This window comes from Anomalospiza imberbis, chromosome 1 (assembly GCF_031753505.1).
Source record: "Anomalospiza imberbis isolate Cuckoo-Finch-1a 21T00152 chromosome 1, ASM3175350v1, whole genome shotgun sequence".
NCBI classification, from domain to species: domain Eukaryota; kingdom Metazoa; phylum Chordata; class Aves; order Passeriformes; family Viduidae; genus Anomalospiza; species Anomalospiza imberbis.
The window spans coordinates 134,262,180-134,288,375 of NC_089681.1; the positions used below are offsets into that span (position 1 = coordinate 134,262,180).

The 26,196-nt window shown below is 41.0% G+C and overlaps 1 protein-coding gene across 3 annotated transcripts in view; it reads right to left on the bottom strand.

Annotated features, from left to right (window-relative positions):
• The window catches only part of PIP4K2A (phosphatidylinositol-5-phosphate 4-kinase type 2 alpha), a 108,050-nt gene extending 82,718 nt beyond the window's left edge, over window positions 1–25,332 (bottom strand). For 2 of the 3 annotated variants that reach the window (XM_068212790.1, XM_068212799.1), the window contains exon 1: window positions 25,004–25,272. In XM_068212790.1, the coding sequence (XP_068068891.1) occupies window positions 25,004–25,144 (141 nt within the window). In that variant the 5' untranslated portion in view covers window positions 25,145–25,272. Of the gene's footprint in view, window positions 1–25,003 lie in introns of all 3 variants that reach the window. The other variant, XM_068212783.1, reaches the window with a different exon arrangement.
• Window positions 25,333–26,196: the final 864 nt, after the last annotated feature.

Sequence of the window (26,196 nt, forward strand, 5' to 3'; positions counted from 1 at the left end):
CTGTGTTATAGTTGTAGAGGAAAGGATGCCAGCAAGGAAGAAAGTCACATCTCATTCCTGCTCTCAAGCTTCATCTGGTATCAGTCAGATTTCTCCAAACCACCCTTTAGAAATATGGTATTGGGGGCAGTTGGGTTTTTTTGTAAAAAGGGGGAAGAAGAAATGAAAGGCAGGGAAAAGGCAGCAGTGGGTGCTTTGTTGCTTGTCTCCTTTAAAAGAACTGCCCGACCATTCTGCTGGATGCATTCGATGAGACCTTTTAATGCATTTTCTCACTACATATGTTTAAAATCCCTACATTATGAACACTGGAACCTAGAAGTTTATAAATATTTAATGCAGTCTCTAAAAACTGAAAGAACCCATTCATTCATCCGAAAATGGAATGGGCACACTGGTGACAAGTTGTGGCATGGAGGGCAGAGCCCACCCTTGGAGTGAAGAGGTTCTTCTTTATATAAGCACCTCAGCTCACCTGGTTCTGACTCTGTGCACTTTAAGGAAGTTTCAAGACATTACAAGTCTCTTAAATTTCCTTTTATTTTTGACATTTCTATTGTTTGCTTTTCCCCTCTAGACAAGGTAGAATTATTTTTCATTCTGGAGGGCACTGACAGCTGTTACTGATTAATTCAGGCTACAAAATGTTACAGGGAAATTTTAATTTAAAATCTCAATTTTGATACTTACCAAAAAATTTCTGAGAGTATTTGCAGACATAACATCAGGCTTAAACCTTGTAATTGCACGTGTTTTTGTACTTGTGTCAGGGAAACAAAAGACAGGAACATAACTTGCTTTAGTATCAGGAACTTAGTTTCAAAGTTTTTTGTAAAAATTTTTGGTGCAATTAAATTTAGGACTAATTTGACCTCTCTCATTCACTGCAACAGATGTTTTCAACACCCAACAGTTTGAAACAGGTGCATTTCTCCACATCCCCTCTGGCCACTGCACACAGTTATCAGTAACTAATCCCTGAAGACATACATACCTGAAGAATGCAAGGACAGCCTTCTTTTTCTTTAAACTAAAACACATTTACACTTTTAAGCTAAACATTTTTCCTTAGTACAAAAATAGTTGCTCCTCATTGAGGTCAGCTCTTCTGGGGAATGTCTTGCAGTATCTTCTCCCATGTGCTTTAGCCACCACCCACAGTGAGTGTATTCTACTCAATCCAGCACTGCTAAATAAAATTAAGCTCGTGCTCCTTCTTCCTTCTAGAGAACTCATCAGATGAGACCATACACACAAGTTACTCCCTTTTCTTGATTATGATAAGTAAACCTGCGCTAGAATGTTCTTCCTTCAAAGCACCAGAATTAAGTCAAACACAGGAATTCAATACGCTTTTCAGGGATGGTAGTAATGACTGGACCAATTCTGCCAAGATAGGAGTCTCTAACCAGAAAAACAGAGCAGGTACCACTTCTACTAGATATTGACAACCTTATGGATTTTTAAGAGTTTAGCACGTTCTAAAGGTATTGCTAGAATTTGAGACCAGACATCTATTTTGAAAGATGACTATTTCTTGTTCTTTCTTTCTGCACAGATGCAAGAGATAGAGGCAATCAGGAAATAAAACAACCTATGCATGGAAACAATTAAAAAGACTTAATGTTACTGGATCTAGCAAGATGCATCAGCATATGAGTAAACAACAGGAGTTAGAACTGTAGTCCAAGTTCTTTTATATACTTTGAAGCCTTACAGCAATTTACATCAAAGAATAGAAACATGATCAGCTAACACATGATCAGCATAACACATCAGACCTGTGTGAGGCAAAGGCAACCAGAACTGCCTTAGAATATGCATTAAGGTTCAAGACAAAAGGATAAGACTCTGATAACCGTATAAAACACTAAATATCCTCAAATTACTCTAAAACACACTCTAAATACCCTTTAAATCAAACTACAGATTACAAGTCAACAATGCAGACAGTATTTTTTCAGGACCATGAAATGGAAGGGTTTTGCATGTTTCAATGACACATTGTGATGCTGCTTCATCAAGGAACAGAGCCAATGTTATCCACATGCCTGAAGACTGATGCTGAGGAGCTTGCAGATTCAACTGTTCAAATTCCAAATAAAATAATAAGTGAAAAACACAAAAAAAAGGGAGAAGCTATCACACAGAGAAAAACCTTAGGTACATTTTTATCCTCTCTCAGGCACAAGAATTAGATTGACAGGCTACTGAGAATACGTGGAAGCTTATTTATAACCGAGACTGCATATAGTCATATCAACAAGATTTAAGAAGTTTTAGATCAAATTATGTCTAACTTTCAGCTATATGAATTACTAGTTTTTCAAGTAATCTTTTCCTGTAAGGTCAGTCTAAGCAATTTAAATTATAATCTTACAGAGCACATGAGATCTGCTTTATAAGTGGGCAAGTGAATCTGACCACAAGCTACCCAGAAATTACAAGTCCACCAGAACATAATGAATGCATGGCATTTAAATTTCATGTTGTCATATGAAAGCCTTTTTTTATTAAAATATTAATCTGAATAATAAAAAAACCCTTTCACATTAGTGAGAGGACACTGAACAGAAAGCCTTTAACTACACATCACATAGAGAAGTAGGTAAGTAGTCATTAATTGATTTCCTTTAATGCTTTGATGTTTTGTCATAAAGTCATGTTAGTAACTGCTCAGATCCTGTTAAAGCCAAAGTAAAAGCATCAAAGACAATTTTACTGTTCTTGTTAGACACTGTAAAGAGACTGCATAGTTTTCACCTCTGACCACTCATTGTAGTTCCTTTATTTCACTTCATCATTACATTTTTTCATTAAGACTCAAAAAGAACAAGTGGCAACCTCAGACTTTTATCAAAGGTCACTTCTCATAATTCTGCATTTTATTCATCTCCTGAAAGTTGTATGAAAAATTAAAATTACAGCTCGATCTTGTATCTCAACACAAAGTAAATAATGATATCACTCCATGCAAAACCAGATTTTGGTTATGTTTACAAAAAATGGTATGTGGTGAAACTAACACAGCACAAATACATATATGCCAAAGGAAGCCAGTGGTCATGGAAGCAGGCACTGCTGCTCCTGGGTGATGCAGCAGGGAGATGAAGTTTTGAAACTCATCAACTGTAAAAATCCTGTGGTTAAAAAAGCTAATTAACCAAGCTGCCAGCTACATGATTTAAATAAAGAAAACAATCTTTAATGAAGCAATCTTTAATTTTAGCTGACATGGTATGTTGAGGACAAGGGCAAGATTTACTTCTTATAATAAACTCTTCAGCAGAGCTTTTCCTCCATCTGTCCCTTTAGAAGGGTCATCTGTTCAATTATTCAGATGTGCAGCTGAAAGCACCAAGAGTAGATGGTGAAGCAAAGACTAAACACAGGTCTTGATTATCAGCTACCTTGCTCCCAGTGATGAGCTTTTTGTTTAGTGTCTAATGTAAAATTCAGTGAACTCCTACAGCTTAAACTGAGGAAGAAAACATTAAGCTTGATCAGAAGAGCATTCCCATGTAAACTTGTACAAGCAACTACAAATCACAACACTTCTCAAACAGCAGTATTTTTCTTTGGATTTTAATAACAATATGAAACACAAACTTCAAGTAACTAGCCAAGAAAGGCTGTACAGTAAGCAAAAGAAACATTAAAATCAGAGGCAGCATTATTTTGGATTGGTTTCAAATTCACTACAGTAAAATCATTAGAATCCAGTTGTGTTTCTACTGGGCTATAGGATGTTTAAGAATGAACATAGAAAATATGCATTATTTTTTAACTGGAGGAGCAACAATAGCTTGTCATTGCCAAAGTACATGTCTATGACCTTGATAGATTAAAATTCAGTCCTTCTCTTCCAATGTAGGCAGCAAGTCTATAGTACATCACAACAACTTGTGCTCAAAGATGAAATAAAGATTGTTAGTTTTTAACTTCTGAAGTCTCAAATTTGCAGCATGAAGAACCACTTGGTGGTTTTGAATCTGACTTCTACATCTTTCATGGAAAAAGGCAGAAATCACTTCCTGCCAAGTCCTCACTTTAACTCATAACTTCTGAAACCTCAGATCTCCTTCCTAACAACTCTTGATGCTTAGTCAAGTATCTACACCAAAGCTGTTGTGTATTTTTCATCACCCTTCATGCCCTCAACTGAGCTTTAAGCTCTACTATACCTTTTAGTAGGAGGAGACTGTACAAAGTATTCAAAATGCTGATTTACAAACTGGATTTACACAGTAACACAGCAGCCTTTTCTACTTTACTCTGTATTTATCTTCTGGTAACTGACAATTGCTTGTTTGACACCTACTAAATAATAACAGTACTAAGACCTTGCTCCTGCACAGTTATGGCCAGTTCAGCATCCACCACGATATGTAGAACTGGGGCTGTTCTCATCAGTGCAGCTACCTGCTCTCCTGACAAACAACAGCACTAGAAATTCAGTCATATTACTTTTGCTGCGGTTCTTTTCAGCTGTACCTCACCATTACTATCCCAATAGATTTGATACCAGCAGCAAGCTTTCTTCCCCACTGGTCACCAGGGCTTTTAGGTAATTTAGCAGTCTTAACTGATACAGCCAAGCATTTATTTCCACATTATTTTCTTTACAAATTAAGGAATTATTTATCAGCACAAAGACTGTCCCTTCTTATGCTATGGTCTATTAACTCCCTTTAAAGCTAGTGAGTGACCCTCTCAAAATTCACTTAGAAACTAGACACATCTACATCATTTTTATCTACATGGTTAATGACCCTCCATCAGCCTCCATAAAGTTAGAAGACAGGCTTCCTTACAAAAGGCACACTGACTGTAAGAGAGAAGGCAGAGACCACAAGGACAGAAGTAGTGGACAGCTGCATAAATAAACTAACTGAACTATGTCAGACATTTGCATCAGAGCCTTACAAGTGCTACAGTCTCCCTTACCTCGATTTTGGCAGCCCACCTGCCATTCTCTATAGCACCGGCTTCACAGTAGATTTATACAAGAATTTACACATCATCAGCATCCTGCTATTTCATCTCTGAGTATTTAGAACCAGAGTGAATACCACCCTGACACTGTACTTCGCTGCTGATAATGCTATCAGCTACATCAACAAATTCTTCTTCTGCCTCCACCATGTTAGACCCACCAGCTGAAGAATCCCTCACAAAGAGAAGTTCCAAAATTGAAACCTTCCATTTCCTCCCCACTGAACAAAGACACAAGTAATTTATTTCCCCGCAAAAGCTGTATCTACTATACATGCTTTGTTTACATCCTCATCCTCAATTCCTACAGGCAGTGGAACCCTTCTGATCTGTAAGAAGTATCAGTTTTGATGCCTTTTGTTAACCACAAACTTCTCAGTGCATTTCTACATTAGATTACTAGACTCATCATTTTAACACATTTGATGATTTTAACACATTTGAACATTCCTTCTGCTCTTATGTTTGTTTTGAAGGCAGTTGTCTCCATGCTACCCGAGTTTCTTCTGCTCTCTTGCAATTCTTCTAGATGGCACACACTGGAACTCTGTTTCACAATCCATCTCCATGTTGTACCTACACCTGCTTCACTGTGCTCTAGGTAACCTTGAGAGATCTAGATTTTAAGAGCTGTCTGGTTACTGTCTTTTTAAGAATTTTTTTTTCCTATTTTTTATATCATCTCTTTGAATGAGATAGACTTTGATATATATATTTGATGGTGTACAAAAGACTAGAATTACTTAAATCTTCCTTTAAAAATGCAAATTAGTCTGTTCTCACCTACCATTTCTTTGAAATATGCTGTGTGGTGTAAGTGTGTAATAAGAACAACTGGGCCACATCACATGTGGTGTGCACATTACAAAATACTTCCACTGACTCAAGTTAGGCTCCAACACCCTTAAAAAACCAAAACAGGGCAGGAAGGACAATACAAAAAAATCCCAAATCCACAGAAATATGGGTTTGATAAAGTTAGATTTATGGCTCTTCTAAATCTCTGCCACATTGTTTTTTGTATTGCTTAAAACACAGAGTGGTAGCTGAACTTTATTTGTTCACCAACTTACTCTCTTACTCCAAGATATTAGCACTGGAATAAATCCAGTTTCCACATAAGTAATTCATATGCACCTATAACACCACATTCAAATTATAAAAAAAAATTGTGCTGAACAACAACAGTTAAAAGTCTGCAAGATCTACGAAGACTGAACAGTATCATTCCGACTTAATTTTGTTCATTTTCCCACCCACAGACTGCAGACTGTGCATCACTTCTTATAGAAAAGAGCTATGAATAGCTATAATTTACACCACAACATTAAATTTGCATTAGCTATAGAATCAGTTCTCATCAGTTTCCAGAATAATGGTGCTCAGAATGGGAATAATGCATTTCAAAACAGTTTACCTTATAGTTCAAGACTGCAAAGGCAGGACCCTGATCTACCCACAAGATAAGATGGAGGATCTTTCTCTAAAACCTCAGTGTTTAAAACAACATTTTAGTACTTGGCATATTTAACATCCAACTGACAGTCACATTTCACTTCCCAATATTCAGTATTTCTTCAGAGTAGAACACACTGAAATAGGGTATCTAATGCTCACCACATCATAGCAACTAACAAGTCACTTAGCTAAATTTTTTCAGTGAGGCACAGAACATAGCTCCCTAGTTTCACCTCCCTTAGATTTAGCCTTAGTCTCAAAATAATTTTTTCTAGGTCCTCTACACAATAAAGATTCCTATTTTTGTAAGAATCAAGGTACTACCCTGCATGTATTGTCAGAGTCTTGGTTCACCTCTTCAGCATGAAAAAAGTGTATAGTGAAGACGAAGGAGTCTTGCTTAAATATGTAACACAGTTAAGTATTGCTGGAGTCTCATCAAATTCTGGAAGTTTAGCAGGAGCTTTGAAGCCTTGCTCCACAGACTTTCATCGGTTCACTTCCAACAATTTGCAAGCTAACCAGCATAAGTAACAAAAGACTGGAGAAGAAATGCAGCAAGAAATCAGATTTTTTTTTATAAACAGAAAGTAATTATTTAAAATTCATAGACCTCTATAATGTATCACATGTAATGGCACCCTAAAACATTACAAATAATACAGAATTTAACAAAACAATGTAAAGGCATTTCAAATATACTAAAGCCTATCTGACATCACTGCACTTACATCACAATAGTATGATATATTATTAATTGGGAAGAAAAATCACCTAATCAAGAACCTAAAAAGTTTCTCAATTCACATGGGTGACTTCTCTTACAGATACAGTCTTACTTGGAAGGTTTCTCATAAACAATTCTTTAAATAATTTTATTGTGGCATAGCCATTCATTTTTGTAGACTAATGCAGTTATGTTCTTGCATTAAGATATTTTCCATGAAAAGTATTACTTCACCTTTTACTTCAATTAGATTTATGCCTTGACCTGAAAAGTTCATAAGGTAAAAAAAAAAATTCTAACATACTTCTATGTAGAGGGCTGAACTCATCCAATATATAGCCACCTACTCTGAAGGATCATACCAGCACTAACACAAATGCTATAGTAATCTACTTTCCCCTTGTCTCAAACTATTGGTGGTATTGATGTAAAAAGCATTTGTAGCCTTTTAACAGGAGTGCTCTTGCAGAACTGAACTTGCCTTTGGCATGAGCCTGGCAATTCTTACAAATTTACTCTTTGGGGTCTGAAGTTTAAGAAACTTCCAATTTCTTCCAAATTAAAAGAATAACCTCATCCTAAAGCCATCTTACTTTAATTTAATTACTTTACTTACTTTAATTACTTTAATACTTTACCTCCTTTCACTGACATATCTGGAAGTACAAGGGACTGCCCTATGAATCCATTTCTTTGCAACATTTTCAGCTGCAGTAAAACAGAAAAGCAGCCAATCCAGCAGGCTCGTGTCCAAACTACCACCCTGACATCTCGTCAAAGACCCCATTGACCATGCCACAATTCTACTATATTAGATTTTATTTTTTGTAATCAGTTCATTATGTCAACTATAGAATGGATTTCACATAACTAATGCAGCAGCATTCCTTGGGAGGCTGCAAGGCTGCCAGCACAAATATTTCAAGGCTTTTACAACAGCTAGTTTTTATGGTAGGGCTTCTCTCATGCTCCTGGTGTTTCAGTCTTCATTGTGCTTAACATAAAGGAGAGATCTATGTTGTGAGGATACTGTAAAACTGCTTTTGAGTATTAAAACAGATTTTAAATATTAATTGTTGGAAAAGCGTACATTAACACATGCAGAGACAAGCAGACCAAGACTCAGTGGCCACAGTAAATTTAATCAGAACCCACACTCCATTAACAGCTGGAAGAGTTCCAGAAGCTGCTTGTGCCCTTGGCCATCTGCCAAGACCACTGATTGTGTTTTAAGTCCCCTGAAATTACAAGGATTTACTCGAATATGCCATTCTCCACTCTTGGTGCAGTATTTACAATTTTCTTTTATGGCACATATAAAAAGTAGCTGTCTACCTCACCACCAGAACACTTGCATGCTACGGATGTAAAGAGTCAGATGCCACCTAATTTGCATCTCTGGTACATTTCGCAAATGAACTGTAGAAAATGCACTAGAGACCCCTAACATCAACAAACCATAAGCAGCATCTAAGATTTGAATTCAAGTATGAAATTTAATCTATTGAGACAAAAAATGAAAGCTTTTAAGCATTCACCAGAGCTATCTCCAAGTATGTTAGAGACAAGCATCAAAATTCTTGTCTCCAAAGCTTCATTCAAGTCTAGTGCTCATTAGTCATGGCATGCACTAATACACATCTCTTACAATAGTGTTGTGCAGAGAATCCTGAAAGGAGGAGGAAGTGTTAAAACTAATCACAATACCTGAAAGTCTTTAATATCAAAATGAGAAGTCAGTTTGGCCACAATCCAAGAAGTCAGATGAATATATCTCCCAAGAACATTTGCCATGCAGTCACAATTCTCTTTAGAGACCTTCATAGGATACAGTATTTTATGTAGGTAAGATACCAGAACATCCAGGTTATGAAAAGAAATAAAAAAAAAGGCAGGTAGTGATGACAAAAAACTCTTGCAGAAAGTGATAGAAAGGTAAGCAGAAAACTCCCCACAAAGCACAATACTTGTTCAGTTGCAGGTCCAAAATACTCCGGAAGTATCTGATGCACATGTCGTATGTGGAGTCAACTCAAGTCTGAATTCCTCAAGCCCACACCAAGATCTGCCATCATTAAAGGAAGAGCTAGAATATTTGCACAAAGTATGTACATTACAACTCACACAGACTAGAAGCTACTATTGAAAGCACATCAGTGCAAGTATCTAAGTACTGCCAGGTATCAGGTTTGAGGTATGGAAACCTAACAGCATAAGAAAGGGAAAATAGTCATTGTCAGAGTAACTCTTTCAGAGGACTACTGTACAATACAATGCAGCACTAGAGTGCTAACTCTGCTCATGTCCTTCTCAAATGTAGCTCCACACAGAGTGACCCAGCTTGTCAGCCAGATCCAGCCTCCCACCCCCTGGCATTCAACATGTCTTTTGTTGAGCTCAGCTGGTGACCTAGCCAGACAGTAGCCAGCAGCAGGACCAGCTCAGGCTGTGGTTTTTCCAGCCTTTTGCTTCCCAGCTAAGCTGAATTACATCATTTGCCACTTGGCAAGAGGGAACAGTCCTGCCTCCTTTTCCCCTTTCTACCAACAACCCCTTCAAGCAGAAGGCAAGTTGATTCAGCCTATGAAACCAGCAAAAATGAGAACAAAATAAAAGCCCAAAACACAGACTTTTTGCCAGATTAGTCTCTGGTCTTTTAGCAAGCTGAATTGATTTACTGGATGATCAGACAAATACTAGAGCCAGCATAAACTAAGCAGTAGGAACTCAGCCTCCTTTTATTGAAGCCACAGACACAGCTGAGAAGGGCTTGATCAGAGCTAATTATCACTGTACCTTAAGCCACAGGTAGCACTGCTGCTCTGCTGCAATTCATACTGCTGGGACACAGCCTAATAGAAAGACCACATGACAAAATACAAATAGGTCACTCAGGAGAAAAACCACTTGAATCTGAAGCATGTCTCTTATTGAAGCAACAGAGAGAGGAGATGTCAGTCTCTGAACAAAGGCAAATTAAAACGGTATGTTGGACCAACAGTAGGTGCTGAAGGTCTTTTTTAGTAAGCCAGTTAACTATTAGATGTATCATGTAAAACATACGGCAGTGCACAGTGGCTGCACAAACCTATGTAATCTCAATTAGAGTTCTCTTACTTTTTCACCCATGTAGACACCATATCTGCTTGTCCAAGACACCTATAGAGTGGCACTGCTGTGGGAGTCTACAAGTGCCCCCAATGTGTGAACTTAAAACTGGGAAGCAGGACACCAAAGCCAATAGTTTGCTCCTATCACAAGGGGACAGACTCATTGCTCCTGCACCCCACCAGGCAGCTCTTCCTGTCCCTTTTCCAGTGACTGCAGTAATTGTCAGATCCCACCAGAAAACTAAGAGTCAATTTCCTAAAAATATTTTCTCCTCTCTATAAAATAGTTTGGCCAAAGGTACAATACAGAGAACGGGGGTGGGGGGACAATAGGACCCAACCAACAACAACTGTTGCTGAAAGGAAGTAAAAGTAAAGCAACACCTGAAAATGAACCACAAGTTATCCCTTCCAAGACTCTTACTAGGAGCATATAGTCAGAGTCCCTAAAGACATATAGATGCAAGCAAGCAAATACAGCTTTATGTATCCGGCAAATTGTTATTCAGAGTAAGCATAAATTGTCCCTCAGGGGAAAGATTTACTAGAGACACAACCCTAAACTGGAAGGGGACACAGTGATGGAGATGTAAGTGATGTACATTCAAAAATAGAAGGGAAGAGACTCTAGGCATGGAAAAAGGGTATCATTTCTGTGAAGATTTTCAATCATCTCATATAATGCCAGGAAGGGGTCTCATCAGAGGACTAACAAAGAAGTAGAGTAACTTTCCCATTTCTTGGCAAAGCAGCAGGAGAACGGTTTGTTCGGGTTTCCTTATCACTTACTGCAAAACCCACAACATTAAAGACAGAATACTGTATTTATGATGGCCTAAGTCTGACACATTCAGTTTTAGGTTCAGCTATAGACTAAAACTGGTATCTGTGTCTCCCCTGGGACAAGCAGAAGCACTTGCAAGATACCAAAAGCTACCGTGGATATGGACTATCTGTATTCCAAAGGGATTTTTACAAAATCACATTCTAGAGACTATACTTTCATTTCCTTTGTATTTTAGTTGCCTAGCGTTTGTTGTATATACCTCTAAAAACATCTCCCCTGAAAGATTGATATTGAAACTGGCAATATCAGAGTTGTCAGATTTTACTGCTTCTTTTCTCAACATAGAAAGCACAAAATTGATTAAGTATTAAGAGACTTGGTATCTGTTGTTAGAGGACAACTGGCTCAAGAATAAGGAGGCTTATTAGGGTAAGGCTGTTGGTAAAACACAGAAGCAGTAACTTCAAGCAGTAGCAGACAGTGATTTTACTTTTTCATCTATTGCTCCTCTTGAGGATCACCATTACAACCTTCCAAGTTTCAAAATCATTACCCTCCATGCAGGAGAGAAACTAATAGAGTCCCAAAAAGGAACTATGTGAACTATGCCAGTTCACAGCTGGCATAGATCAGGGTAGCCTTATCTCTGCAGCAAGGCATCACACAGCTCAAGTCCCAGTGTGCTCTCCTGCCCACTGTTCCCAGCAGCGCTCGCATCCCATTCCTGTCCTTTCTGCCCTCCCCTGCCTGCCTTCACACAGTGTTAGTTTTCAGCAGGCTAGCAGCTGACCAGACACACACACACTGCTAGCTGTGGAAAGGACAGGTTTTAGGGAGGCCCACACTTATGATGATGAAGCCATGCTTTTATATAACAACTTGGCCAGAAATCAGAGAAAGACAACTGAAAGGCATGTAAATCCCCAAACAAAATTCCCCTCTAGTCTGCAGAACACCCCTCCTCTTCCACATGTGGAGAGTGAAGGTACAATGCCAGCTTTAGATCTCTGGAAATCTTCAGAAGTGAAGGTATTACACTGCAGTATTACTGGTGTCAGGTTAAGTTATTTCATACTTCCTGACCTTAAGTACACCTGGGAAGGGGGCGGGGAGGGAGCCAATAAATAATTTAAGTTGCTCATTAGTAAATCACCATGGAAAATTAGCAAGATTAAATGTCTTCAGTTTCTGCTGGAGCTAAGTGACAAGGAAAGTATCACTTAGGTAGAAGATGTTTATACTAACACTGGACATATTTTATATTTACTATAGAATCATGCAACAATTCTGCAGTCATGGCCTGGATAATTGAAGATGACTAACAATGTTGTGGAGTTTTCATTGGTGGTTAGCTTAATCTGTCTTTGAAGTAATTGAGCACAATTTATTTCATTTTAATTTTTGGTGGCAATTACAATTCTAAAACTTTAGACATCCACAGCATGGGCACCTCTCTCTGATCAGTCACCCTGGATGCTTTAAGAGCAGATTTCAGTGTCCACGACCCGTGCCAGCTTGACTGGCCCAAAGGCAGAGCAGCAGGCTGGATTTGTTTGACTGCATTTCTATCACTGTTCCACTTATCATGGCCCTCCAAGGAGGCTGCAAAGCTGTCTGCTCCCTGGGGAGCTGTGAAACAGGTACCTCGTGCAACATGAGTGCTGCCAACTCCACCAGAAGCCCCAGTCAGATTCTCCTGAGCACTGTCCTTTGTGCATTACTTGTGCAAATACATGTAAATGCACAGGATCTCAAAGCTTTAGGAAACACTTCAGAAAGCAGTAAGTTAATTAGGCAGGAAATCAGCTTATCTGTCCTAGAAGATACAGTAAAATTCAACAAAACCAGTCCTTTGGACAGTCCATTTAAAAAAAAAAAAACTTGCAAGCTCCCCTCAGTTATGTAGCAGCAGTGCTATGACTCACTGCATACTGTTTATTTTATGTTCAAAGAGTCCAAAAGCTGAGCATTTTCACTCCTGGTTTGTCTGGTTCCTTTTGTCCACCCTACCACAAGCTCTGAGACATTAGACATATCTGAAAACTCACAAAACTGCATGTTTTTTAAAGAGTGGTCAAGAAGTCTAGCACAAATAGTAGAGATTGCTGTATGGCATAACTATATCAACAACTATGCTGTAACAAAGTTTAGCATTCCTGGACAAAACAAACTTCTAACAACTGAGAGATCATTTCCATAAACTAAATACTCTTTATGGTTACAGCCGACAGAATTATATTTTAAGTAGTTGACATACTCGAGGAGTATTTCTCACTTGAGGAGAGAGAAAAACACTACTACCTAGACAACTGCTATTAGTACATATTGCATGGTATGGAAAAGCAGGATGCATCAAACGCATGGAGCAAGGCTCCACATACACTCCATAGTACCCAGAAAGATGAGTCTTCATATCCCTCAGCAGAGCTGCCTAGCATGGAAGGTTACACAGCAACTTCTATGAAAAACCTACATTCAAGTAAGGGGAAAAACACAGCAAGCACGAATCTGACAAACCAATTCTGAGCTCAGGCTTGCCAGCTAGTGAAGCAAAGGTAAGTAAGCACTAGAGAAAATGTAGCTCAAGGATCATGCTTTACTATCTTGTCTCTCAGTTGCTTCTTCCACCTACTTGAAGCCATAGTATTAAATTTCATCATCCAAATGGTCCATGCCAGCTTGCACCACTATTTGTTTGCAATAGCAGGTGAAGAAAAATCAGGGAAACCTTTGCAGTAAAACTACTTGTCTTTACAAGTAGCTATACAGCTTGATCTTGAGAACTCCACACAACCAAATCTATGTTCTTCCTTTAATGAAGGCCTACATTTCTTATTATTTAAATACAGTGCTTCCCATGTCAGAAATCAGTGTGTCCCAAATTATCTCTTTTCAAAGCCTTTCACCAGCAAGTCAAATGCTTATAGAACATTTCAGATTTCCCCACTTTATTACCTTTTTTTTTTTGAGGAATAGGCTATATATATTTCAAGACTATCAGCAAGACACAGATGATCCAAGTTCCTTTCAGTTTTGCTTATCAAAAGGCCGCTATTGGTCAGAATACAAGTCTGACTGAGAAACAAGCAGTCCTGAAATCTCAGTTACATGACACAGATCTCATGGATGATGTCTTCAATTCAAAAGGGGTCCCATGGCAACACAAATACAAGCAAGCCAGTTACTTCAGGTATTACTTTCCACCACCTGAATACAAGGATGTCTGTGCCCTTGTGTCCAGGTTCCAGCTGATATCTTGGCCAATTCAACTACATAACGTTACACACATGAAAATATGGTTTAAACCAATTTCACCTTGTAAATAAAAAACCCCACAGATTTCTTAAGCCATTAATGCAGTTTTAAAGTGAATTTCAGCCTTGCTATATTATATGAGATAATCATATGCACATAGCAACAACAACTTCAGTGACTGAGTTACTGTCTGCCAGCTAAACATATTTCTATATCCTTCATCTGTTTTTAATTTCTGAACTATTCAGCATTGTGCTGCCACAAGAACAGTATTCTATCTTGTGACAAAAATCAAACAAGAATGTTTTCATGACCCTAGTAAGTCTTAAGGCACATAGATAAAACAAGTATTTTTAAATGTCAAATACTACAAGGATGGCTTAACAATTTCAGCAATACAAAGACACCCTCCCAAACGACCAGTCATTACACACATTCTCCTCTAAAACAGTTAGGAACAGGCTTTTCAGGAAGGAGTCTCTACATTTTGAAGGGCATTTATAATGGGGTGAAGAAGACCTCGGGCACATTGCTCCAGAGTAGTGAGCAAGAAGCAACCCATTGTAAAAGAGTCATCACCCATCAGAACCCAATAAATTTTCATCTTTCAGGTGACCAGCACATCATGCAGGAGCAACCACCACTTTCAGGCTCTTCCAGTAACTTCTTAGGTGCTTAACCTATTATTGTGAAACAAGTCACGTTCAGTCAGGAGCCTCAGCAAGTCGTTCACCGGAAAATGAAAAGCTTGACTTAAATATGAAAGTCTGGGAGATTTCCTCAGCAAGACAGGAATATTAAAAATATCCTATGGAATGTCATCTTCCAAGGAGAAACTTCCAATATACTTCTGAGAGATTCATCAAGTACAAAAGTAATGTCTGAAGAGTAAAGTGGACTAAAAGCACTAATACCAACACCATGTAACTGTTGTAACATGGGGAAAAACCTCAACAGGTGGGAGAGATTGTGGACACCACCCTCACACCAAGAAAAAGGCATACTGCACTAGCAATAGTCCAGATATTCAATATTTCAGTACTGTTTTGCTTTGATGTACTGCAACAGAACAAGCAGAGGAGCAACAGGGGGTGCAGGATTCTGTGAGCGCACAGACATCTGAACCCTATTAACATCCCTGAGCCAACACAGCCTGAAGGACATTGCTCACTCAAATGAAATAACCAGCCACAACTGCCTGCAGCTATAGGTAGAAAGAGAAAGAGCAGCATTGTTGAATCAGCTGAAGCCCAAAATAACAGCTGGAAAAGCTGCTATATCAGGAACAGAATGGGCAGGAGGTTCCAAAATCAGTGGTTGCAGTGCTTTTTGCCTGTAAGCAGGTACACAGGTTTGTTAACAAGCACTACGGTTTTGTTTCTGTAAATGACTTTTACCACTTGTCTTCTGTAAGCCTGAGGAATATCCAGAAAGCTTTTCTTGTTTAGTCCTGTCCACTGTGTCATCACAGGAGAAGGCTGGTTAACGTACCACACACTGCAAAGCAAATCATGAGTCAGACTGAAAGCACATTAATCTTACAATTCTGCTTAAGACCTGAAGGAATTATTAAACAGGAAAATTTCTTTGCAAGTCTCCTCTGCTACTAAGGGCAGGGGGAACACACATTGAGAGCAGCAGGGACACCCTAATTTGCATCAACCCCAAGGCACTGCAGAGGAAGCTGGTGTCAAGCATCTGACACTGCATTTCAGTTTGAGTGAGTCATTTCTGAGCCCTCTACCTGCAAGTTTGCAGTGACTGAGGAGGTTTGGAATGGGCTTTCCAGTAAAGTCAGCTTGTCTGAGATTGCTGTCTTTCCCAGAGAGAAAACCAGCTCTTTTGAATAGCCAGCTGAGACAGCATTTACTGGTAAGTCCTTCCTCTTCCAGAAGTAGAAATATATATCCCATTCCTCAACTCGAATGTTTTCTCAATTTTTGGTATTTTGCAACTTGGTTTCCCAAAACTAGCTTTATGCTCAGTTCAAAATACAAAAAGTCAGAAAGACCAAACCATGAGCTTAGAGATAAGCACCCTTGCTTTTGCTATGTCAATCTTCCAACTTTTGCTCAGCTCCAGGAAACCATAATACATGAGATTTGCACACTGTAAAGGGCCCCAACAACCACAAACTTTAACAACTATTTATCTCTTAGCTCCTCTAGAAAGTTTTGTTATAGTCACCCAGAACCCAACCCACAAGGGTCACATCACACCGTAACACCAATAAACACTAACTACAGAAAACTTACATTTCTGAGAGACAAAAGCATATTGAACAAATAAAAAGCACAGCCAGCAACACTGACATCATAACCTGCTGTACTAAAAATGCTTTTGTTACCCACATGATCTAGAAAGGGTCTACAAAACACTGAGCAACATGATTATTGAGGCTTAGCACCACAAGCTAATCAAATATTTCTCAATGTCAGTTCAGTATAGTTAAACTATTAATAAGCTGCTTTCTTTTAACTGGTCTTTGGTTAACCAAGTTGGGTATTTTTCTCCCTCTCCAGTAAAACCCCAGAAGACCCCCTCCCACCAAACAAAAAAGTCAGTGACTGCTACAGCCACATGTTTGATAGGCTGCAGGAGACTATTTAAAGGTAGGATTCTCAAGAATTGTTATTGTTTAGAAGTTCTTCCAGATGTTGGCAGTTCCCTCTAAAAGCAACCTCAAGAGCTCCAGCCCCTAGGAAATAATTTCAACTTTTCTGAAAACATTCAGTCTCTGGACATGCAAGTTATGAAGCTAGAGGGTTTACCATGTTCTAAAAACCAAGACTGTAGAGATGACCAGAAACCAATGGGTGCCATAGAGACAGTTTTCTCTTTTTCAAAATACACTATTTCAAGAGACTAAAATAGTTGAGAAAGATCTCCTCATAACAAGTGCAGAATCCAGTGAGAGTTCTCTACTCAAGTGGGTTTTTTTTACTGCTGACAACAGTTTAAATTGAGGTTCTATACATGAAACTGAGCTATAGATAGAAGATCAGTGGTCAGTCAAAGAGCTTACTCTAGAGCTTTACAAGTCCCTCCAACTGTCTTTAAGCTACTATAAAAACTCACCTCTAAGTATACATACATCAGACTCTTCCTTTTATGCTCCCTGCAGTGTTTGCAATTCCTCTTGTAAGCTGGGACTGACCCTAACGAATATGGCCTTCTGTGGTATACAACTCCTACCCCATTCACTTTTCTGCATTTGTATTTCTGTTAGCGTATCTCCCCAAATGAACTTACCATAGGATCAGACCAGTACCAGAAAGAATGGAAACCAGTCCAGCAGCCCCAGCTTTAGCAGGTTTCAGTATTATGGAGGTTGTATTTTGTCTAACCTTACACTGGCTTAAACTGGCACTTCCTTACAAGGAAGTTATTTTCCTCCATCTCTTCTAGCTTTGAATCAACTCCGCATTCTTTGTTCTGGCACAGCTGTTTGCATAGCTGGACCATGAACTTCAATGAATTATGGTCCATCTAAAAAACTCCTCAAAATGTATTATTTTTTCTGGATTATTACTTCTGAGATGAGTAATAGCTAATAAGGAAAACAGATACAGCTGAACTTGTTAACCAGGAAGACTCAAATGGCAGAGATTGATAAAATGCAAACATAGTTATAGCCGAGTTGTGAAACAGCATATGACTAAGACATCAGGAGGGAGATGAGGAAAAGTGAGACTAAACCAGTTAGCTCAAGCAGGAAAGGTGGTTCTTTAACTCTCAATCTCACCAAGGAGCTCCACAGGCTTTCTAATAATGGCACATAAGGGAATGCCATTTTTTTCAGTTTTGTCTTACAATCTAAAAGGATCATGCATATACTCACAGTTGTGTTAAGAATATTAGGATTGCCTTGGGAACTTACAATGCACACAAAAGAGCTGGATTTGACTAATTACCTTGCCTCAGTACACAAGGTAGCTGTTCACCAAACCCGAGGAAAATCAAGTACTCTAAAAGGTGTATGGCCATTACGTACTTCTACTGCAAACTATTCAACCCCATCCTTTGAAGATAAAGCTAAGGTTTTCTTTTCAGTTTGAGATCCATCACTACAGCATTCAGCTACTTCAAACAATTTTCACAACACCCTTATTAAGCAATCTCTCAACACAAGACTAATTAACTTATTACAGAGGCTCAACAGGAAAATCATAAGACAGATTATCACATAGCAAACCACATGCAAGAAGTCACTATCTCAACAATTCAAAGCTAGCTCATTTCACCATGCACCAGGATGCAGACTATGAAAACGAACAAGGTTTGTCATTCATTACCAACCATAGCAAGGCAGCCATTTCTTAGACTGCTTCAACTATTTTGCTAAGTGCAAACACATGAGTTAGCAATAGTGAAAATGAGGAAGGGAAATCAGAACTTGTGTTAGATATTGCATAGTAAGTACCAAGTAAAAGAAATGGAAACACATGGAAATATGCCTTGGAAGTAAACATAAAATAATTAATTCATACTGGAGTATGGAGATGAATACGTACTACTTTCAGACCTTTAAAACCTCATAGTTAACAACCAAGATGATTAACCTCTCAAGTCAAGATACCCATAAGCCAAAATGACTACAGCTCCCATGTGCTTAGTTTTGGCAAGATTACACTGAAGACCTGTAAATAATCGGTAGTTTCACCTTACCATAAAGTTGTCATGAGGTTGCATAATGTATAGCTAGTGTAAGGATCCTTAAGGCACAAGATGCTTTCAAGAAAGAACAGAAAACAGGACTGCAGAACAGGAACTGAATAATGGGGTGAGTCAGTTACTGTAAACAAAGTTTGCCACCCTGAAACTACAGGAGGAAAACAAACATCTACCAGGCCCTGGCAATGGGCATAATGCAAGTGTCTGCTTCAATGAGCAAGGAATTAAAAATAATACCCTAGAGACTCCCAAGGCATCTGGTGCAGGATACTCAAATAAGATAGCTAAGTTGAGCCAACAAAACCAATTCATGCTGCCTATTTGCTTCATGGAACATTGTCCAGCCCTTTCTGCTGGGGTTAATGAAATTCAGTTTCAAAAATCCACAGGAAAAAAAAAATGACCCTAGCCTTTGCAGCACCTTATATTGTACACTGGAAGAAACTACAGAAAGTAGTTTTGAAACTGCTGTCAGAACTCTTTCATAGCTCTTCCACTCTCATCCCTAACCAAAGCTTTTGTATGTGTCCCTTTCAATAGTTTACAGAAGGACATGAAATATCACTCCCGTTTGTATTTCATGCAGGCATGTTTACTACCCTTAACCTAACCATAATATTTACAATTTATTTTTATTAGTCCACCCACTCAGTTGCAAAAGCAGTATCAAGTTAATTTCTGCAGTACACAGAGCTTGACACCCAAAAAAGAACTAAGTTTTCAATAAATAGCTCTTCCTGTTCTGCTTCCTTCTGTATGGAAACATCTGGGCTGAGTGCCCAAGTGACTACTTTAAAATAGCTTTAATTGCTTTATTATCTGCTCTGATGTAATCAATGCTTTTTAATACATTGTTTCTTCCGGCTTCTTAGAAAGAGCCTTCTCCCATAGTGTAACACCACCTTCATTAAACAATTCAAAAGATGTTTTTTTCCCAAGCTCACTATTGAAAATCTTGGTTAATACCTTTAGTTTTACTTTGCCTTAGTTTTGAAAAGCCACTTATAACACAGCTGCAGCAGTGATGTTTTGCATTAAACACAAATAGTAAGAACACACCTGACAAGTGATGAGTAGCTCTCCCCACCCCAAGACAGTTTCCAACCAACCTGTTGTACTGACAGCCAGTGCCATGAGTCAATATTATGGTTCCATATCCTCAGGGTGCCACCAGTCACATCATCATTTGAGACTATATTAAAAATATGGACACAGAAGTTATCAACTCCTGTAACTTCTGAAGGCACACCACTAGTTCTAAGTGCTGTGGGCTTGTTTTGGTCAACCAATCTCAACCTTTCTTTAATGGAAGCTAATCATAAACATGGAGTTTGTATTCCAGAGGGCATCACTTAGTTTTCAATTATTTTGGTTTCATCTTCCTACAGAAAAATTCAGTAACACTTTTTCAGTGTCATTTTCCTACATGTACCATGGGTCAGGACAGAAAGTTCCTAGGAGAGATGATAGCTAAGTCAGGTCTAAGAAAAAGGATTTATGCCACAACCAAGAGGTTCCACTTTACCTCACAAGCTCTCCAGTGGAATGTTAAAACATTAGGACAGGTATTAATTAATAAGTGAGCTACTTGTGTATTTGAATGAAAATTTGTAACAAGAAAAACCAGTATATTAGTTAAGAAAACCACCAAACTTAAAACAGACTAGAACACACATTTTATAGTTTTCTGCAGATAAAGAAGCATTCTTAATGTGATCAAATATATCTTACTGAATGAGAGGGAGAGAAAGATGCATTTACTTGTCATGCTTCCCCCCTCCCCCCCCCCCCCCCCCCCCCCCCCAGTTTCTAACCCCTAAGATGAAGGAATCCAAGAGGTACACTGATAGACTGAAGTCCCACAGCTCTCTTTTCATTATTCTGTCCTGGTATTGCTCCACTTCTGTTATAAATAAAGCAAGAATACAAGGAACAGTGCAACAGTAGCATCAAGCTCACAGTGCCTCATGTGAGCAGTTGAAGAAGGTCATGGAGTTCACTGGAGTGTGCTGAATTCTTTAGCCACAGAAAGTACACTCCTTCTGATGTACTCCACAGAGTGCTGGGGGGGAAGTAATTTTATCCATGTATTCTTGTTTCACCACACTTGCTTATTAGGCAGCAAGTGCCATTGAGAAGTCAGGCACTGTTAAATTTTTGGATCAGCTTGTAATCATCCAAGAAACAGATGGTGATTACAGATTCCAGGGGCTGGGGGGGGGGGGAGGGGGGCAGGGAGGGGGGCCTGTTTGGTTTTGGTTGGGTTTTTTTTTAACTTATACAGTATGCTCAATAACTTCATTAGGCATTCATGCTCTTCTCCTAAATATATTTAATTTAATGGTTGACACAGTAGGCAAGCTCTCCAGCAGTCTGTTCTTTACCTCAAAATTAGTTACAAAAAAATCCACTTGTATTAGTCTTCTGCCATCTTTCAGGAGGGTGTTTTGAAGGACCTCAGCCTACAATTCCCAGCTTTCCTAACAAGCTCCTAAGAGAAGCAGGCAACCAATTCTAGTGAGAGCACACTCACCATCATCGTGCCTGGGATGATTATCATAGGATGCAGAAAACACAGCATCTGTGGCTTTCATTTTTAGGTACAGAAAACAAGTTATATGTTACCTTCCTTCCCTCTCCTTCCTACAGTTATTAGAAATCCAGCAGCAGTGACAATACAGAGGTTAGAGTGTTATTTACCACATCAATTGTAAATTAAATACAATTATGGTGCTAGGTAAAAATATAGCTTTAAGTCATACTAACCACTGAGTTTAAATATTTATTTCAGTAGCACAGCCAGAATATCTTTGACACAGGGTAAAAGACCAAGATAAAATCAACTGTTAATGATGCAGATGCCTGCAAGATCCAAGCACTGACAATTAGTCTTTGCTGCTACAAGTCATCAGTATTACAATCAGATCTACAAAATGGGACACAGTTGCTTTCCCTTTCACTTAGCAGCAAGCTTCATACTTCAGCATGTGTCAGAACACTGAGAAATGAATTTACAGCTGTGAATGTGAACACATTTTTTATTGCTTCGTAAGACATTGGGTAATGTTTGCATGGTTTCCTCTCACATGCCCTTTGAGGTTTACTGAATTTGACTGTACTACCAAACAGGATTTTGCATTAGGTATCTCTCTACTTCTACCTAACATCAAGTTGCTTACCATTTCTTGAATGTGTGGGTAATTGATAAGAACCTTGGGTAACAGACATGCCTCTGCAATTTTTTTCCCCCCATTAAGAATTCACACCTCTCCTGTCAGCCCTCAGCTTTGTGACACCAGTGTTTAGGTTTTCCCCTTAGAGTCACGTTTCCTTCTAGGACAGGAGAGTTAAGACAACAGTTTGCTGGGTTTTTTTTTTCCTTAACTACTTCACATTCAATTTCGAACTCTGAAAGTCCTCCAAAACTCCACAATCAAGTATAGTCCCAAAACTAAAAAATTAATAAACCTGCAGAAAAATACTATTTTTCCTTTTTTTATCTTCACAAAGTGTCTCCTTCCAAAACATGCAGCAATGTCAGAAACGTAGGAACTGTATCTCAGCTTCACTGTTTCAATATATATATACTTATTCCCCAAGACAGTTAGTAAGACTCAGACTTCTATTGTCTCATTAATTGATAGGCACTACAGGCAGTCTTAAATATAGTTTTTCAGATGATTACTGTGTTCTAAGTTTTATTACTCCCATCATGAACTATGATCTCTGCTCTGTTCTTAGTCTAGCCTTTGCTTACGGATTTCTGTTTATTCTGCTGAGAAACCTAAGGATTCTTAATTCCTGTTCTTAATTAGTCCACACACATTGTTTGTATTTCTCCCATGAGAAACTCTTATTTGTGATAACAGAGTTAAACCATGCTGCACACTTATTTTCATTTGCTGGACATTGCCACATGAAGCATTACAAAATGACAGGAAAAGCATCTAACAGAGAAGCCTGCAACACTTCAATGCTGCATTCTTGGCCAAGACGAGATGTTTAATTTGGACGCATCAAATTAACTTTTTTTCCATGCTCTCTCATTCAGCAGGATTTCACTTCCACAGGGCCTCCAAGCATTACTCATGACTACATTTTGCAGTGGGGTAAGGAAATGGAATGCCATCTGCAGAACACAACAGATATTCACACCTACAACCATCACCTTCATGTGAATGTGAAGCCTCTTTTCTTTGAGCCAGTTGTGTTGCTAGTGTTGTTATTTTGAGCCTCTCCAATGAGAGGATTTCAGTTCACAATTTTGCATCTTCTGTGCATGAACCAACACACTTTATTACATTTTCTACTGAGAACAGCTATGGACACTACAGCAAATGACTGCAGGATGGTGAGGATCACATATGGTGCTGCATTTGTCACTATATACTTGGTTATTACTTGTAGTAAAGAGGTCTTTCCTCTAAAACTAGTGGTATTTCCACTGTGAACTCACACAGCAACGAGCTGTTGCAACAGGAAGATCTCTGCTTTCATCAGTGATCTTCTCCCTCTCTCCTCAGGGAGACAGTGAACAGCTAGCACATGCTGCCATTCAGTACAAGTCTCTCACCCTGTAATTACTAGCTTGCTTTCGTTCGTTAAAGAGGCCTGTTTGGGAATTTCCTATAACACTAGCCACTACAAAAGGAGCAAAAGAAATGTGTGTATTTAAGCCCAAATCAGGCAAACAGAATATCATGCACTTCCACAATTAAAGATATTTCTGCTTTGTAGATAAATAACTACTGCCTTATCAGTTCATGACATAGGACATCACTGCTGAAAACTGACCTACAGAAAACTTGAAATCCTTTGTCACCATTACCTACTGACTCACAGTGCTACCTTAAACAGACTATTCAACTTCACTGAAGCTTCTCCTCTGTCTGGTACATACAGCCAAAGCATTTCCCCATGATCCTCACTTCAGGCACTGTGCTGTTTAACACAGTCTAACAGAGCTCAGACTTGATGCACAGACTCCAGACTTTGGGCAAAAACTACTGAAACATCCACAGAGGTAAAAAAATCATGGGATATGGATGTGTAGGAAACAAAAGGAATAGTGAGTAAATACCACAGGCTGCTCTGTCGGTTTTATGCGGCCGTTTCAAAATTTGTAGTCTGATCTCAAATTGCACACTGACATTCTTCCACGCTCGTTACTCAGCAGCAGATGTAACCCATGCAAACCCGACACAGGCGTACAGGCTTCGCTCCGCCAGCAGAAGGGAATACGCTCTTTGCTCAACTGCCCTGATACCCGATTTCTGGCGATCTTTGGGCTCTACACTTTAACCTGCCATGGTGGCTATTTAAAGATGCAAAGCTGCGACCTGGACCTCGTAATGCCCAAACCATGTGACATCTTTACCAGGCTCCTAATTTTAACGCAGACCAGCGCCCGGCCGGGGGTTCTCCCGGAGCCCGGGCCGCCCGTCCCCGCAGGGTGATGGAGCACTTCGCAAATGGTGCAGTTCTGCTGCCTTACCACACCAAGCCCTTCCTCTTCCCCTCCCCCGCGCACACTGGCAGCGGACACTTGCCGAAGCGAACTGCACGGACACGGGACGAACTTGGCCAGTTCCCACTGATAACCGGGATTTTTCCCAACTGCAGCACATCCATGCGACGCCCGCGCGCGGCAGGAGCGGAGCTATTCGGGCTCCGCTCGCAGCACCGTCCCTTCCCGGGCACCTCCCGCCCGCTGCCACCGAGCGGAACCGCGGGGCCAAAGGGCGGACAGGGGCTGCCGCAGGCACCCCGCACGGCCCCCGCGCATCACCCGCGCCCGGGCAGAGCGCCGCAGCCGCTCCGCGCCGCGCACCCCAGGCTCGGTAACGCGCTCCCGGGCCCGCCGGGCGAGGGGCGGCAGCCGGCGGGGGGCTCCCGGCGGCACGTGCCTGCCCCGGTCCCGCCCGCGCCCCCGCAGCCCCCGGCTGCGATGACCCAGGGCGGCGGGCGGGCTCGGGTGGGTTGAACGGCGGCGCTTACCGAGTGGTTGACCCCCCACATGAGGACGCTGAGCAGCGGGTCGCTAGCCCGGAACAACTTCACTTTTTGCGCCACGAAGTGCTTTTTCTTGGTCTTGGTTTTACTCGCCATGACGGGCACGATGCTGCTGGGGGCCGCCATGGCGCTGCCGGCGGCAGAGGTGGAAGGGGCTGGTGTGGGGTAGAGCGGCGGGCGGGCAGGAGCGATCAGCGCCGCAGCCCCGCGGGCAAGCGGGCGGCGGGCGGACAGCCGCGGGACGCCGGGCGCATCCCGGCCTGGCGGCTGAAATGGCCCCGCTCGGCACGGCGGCCCCGCCCCGCCCCCCCCCCGCGGGGAGCGGCCGCCGCCCGCCCGCCACGCACCGCGCGCCCGCCCCGCCCCCGCGGGAACGGCGGAGCGCCGGCTCTGCCGCCCCACTGCGCATGTTCCTCGCGCGCGGCGCCTGCGCGGCCGCGGGCAGCGAGGCAGGGGGGCCGCCCGCGCCTCCCGCCCCTCAGGGAGAGGGGCCCGCGGAGGTGGGCGCTGGCTCGGCCCCGCCCCCGGGAGAAAGTGGTTCTCGTCCGCTGCCCTCCGGCCCTCACGCCCATCGCCCGTCCTCTGAGGAGCCGGACCGCCCATCCGCTCACACCGGCACTTCGTACAGTTTGTGTGATAGTTACTCCGGTTCCAGTTCCCTCTGTAAGGGATCTGTAGGAATGAGAGGGATCTCTGCGGCAGGGCTTTGCCTGCTGCTCCCGCCCCAGCTCGGCTCCCTGAGCACAGCGGTTCCTTACAGCCGCCGTGCAGCAAATGCAGAAAGCTCGGTCCCCTGCAAGAGTATTGCACCCCTGTGACCTCACTGTGCTGTTACACCCCCTGCAGACTGTTTCTTGGTTGTCTCCATGGCCACAGAGGATGTGGTCAGTGACAGGCAACATCCTGCAAAGGCACATCTGCCCAGCTCAGAAATAGCGAACACCGCATAAGTTTTGCTCCGCTGGATGATGAGGAACTCAATGACATCTGCCGTCACTGTTCGGGGCCAGTACCCACGGGTAACACAGAGCATACATCTCCTGTGCCTTTACAATAAGTCATACATCAGCTTCTGAATAATACAAACTGACCTGGCTGCTGTAGATCTTTGTTCATCCGCTGATGCTTCAGCAAGGTGACCAGATCCTTAGGGAGAAGCAAGAGCAGGGCAGCTCCAT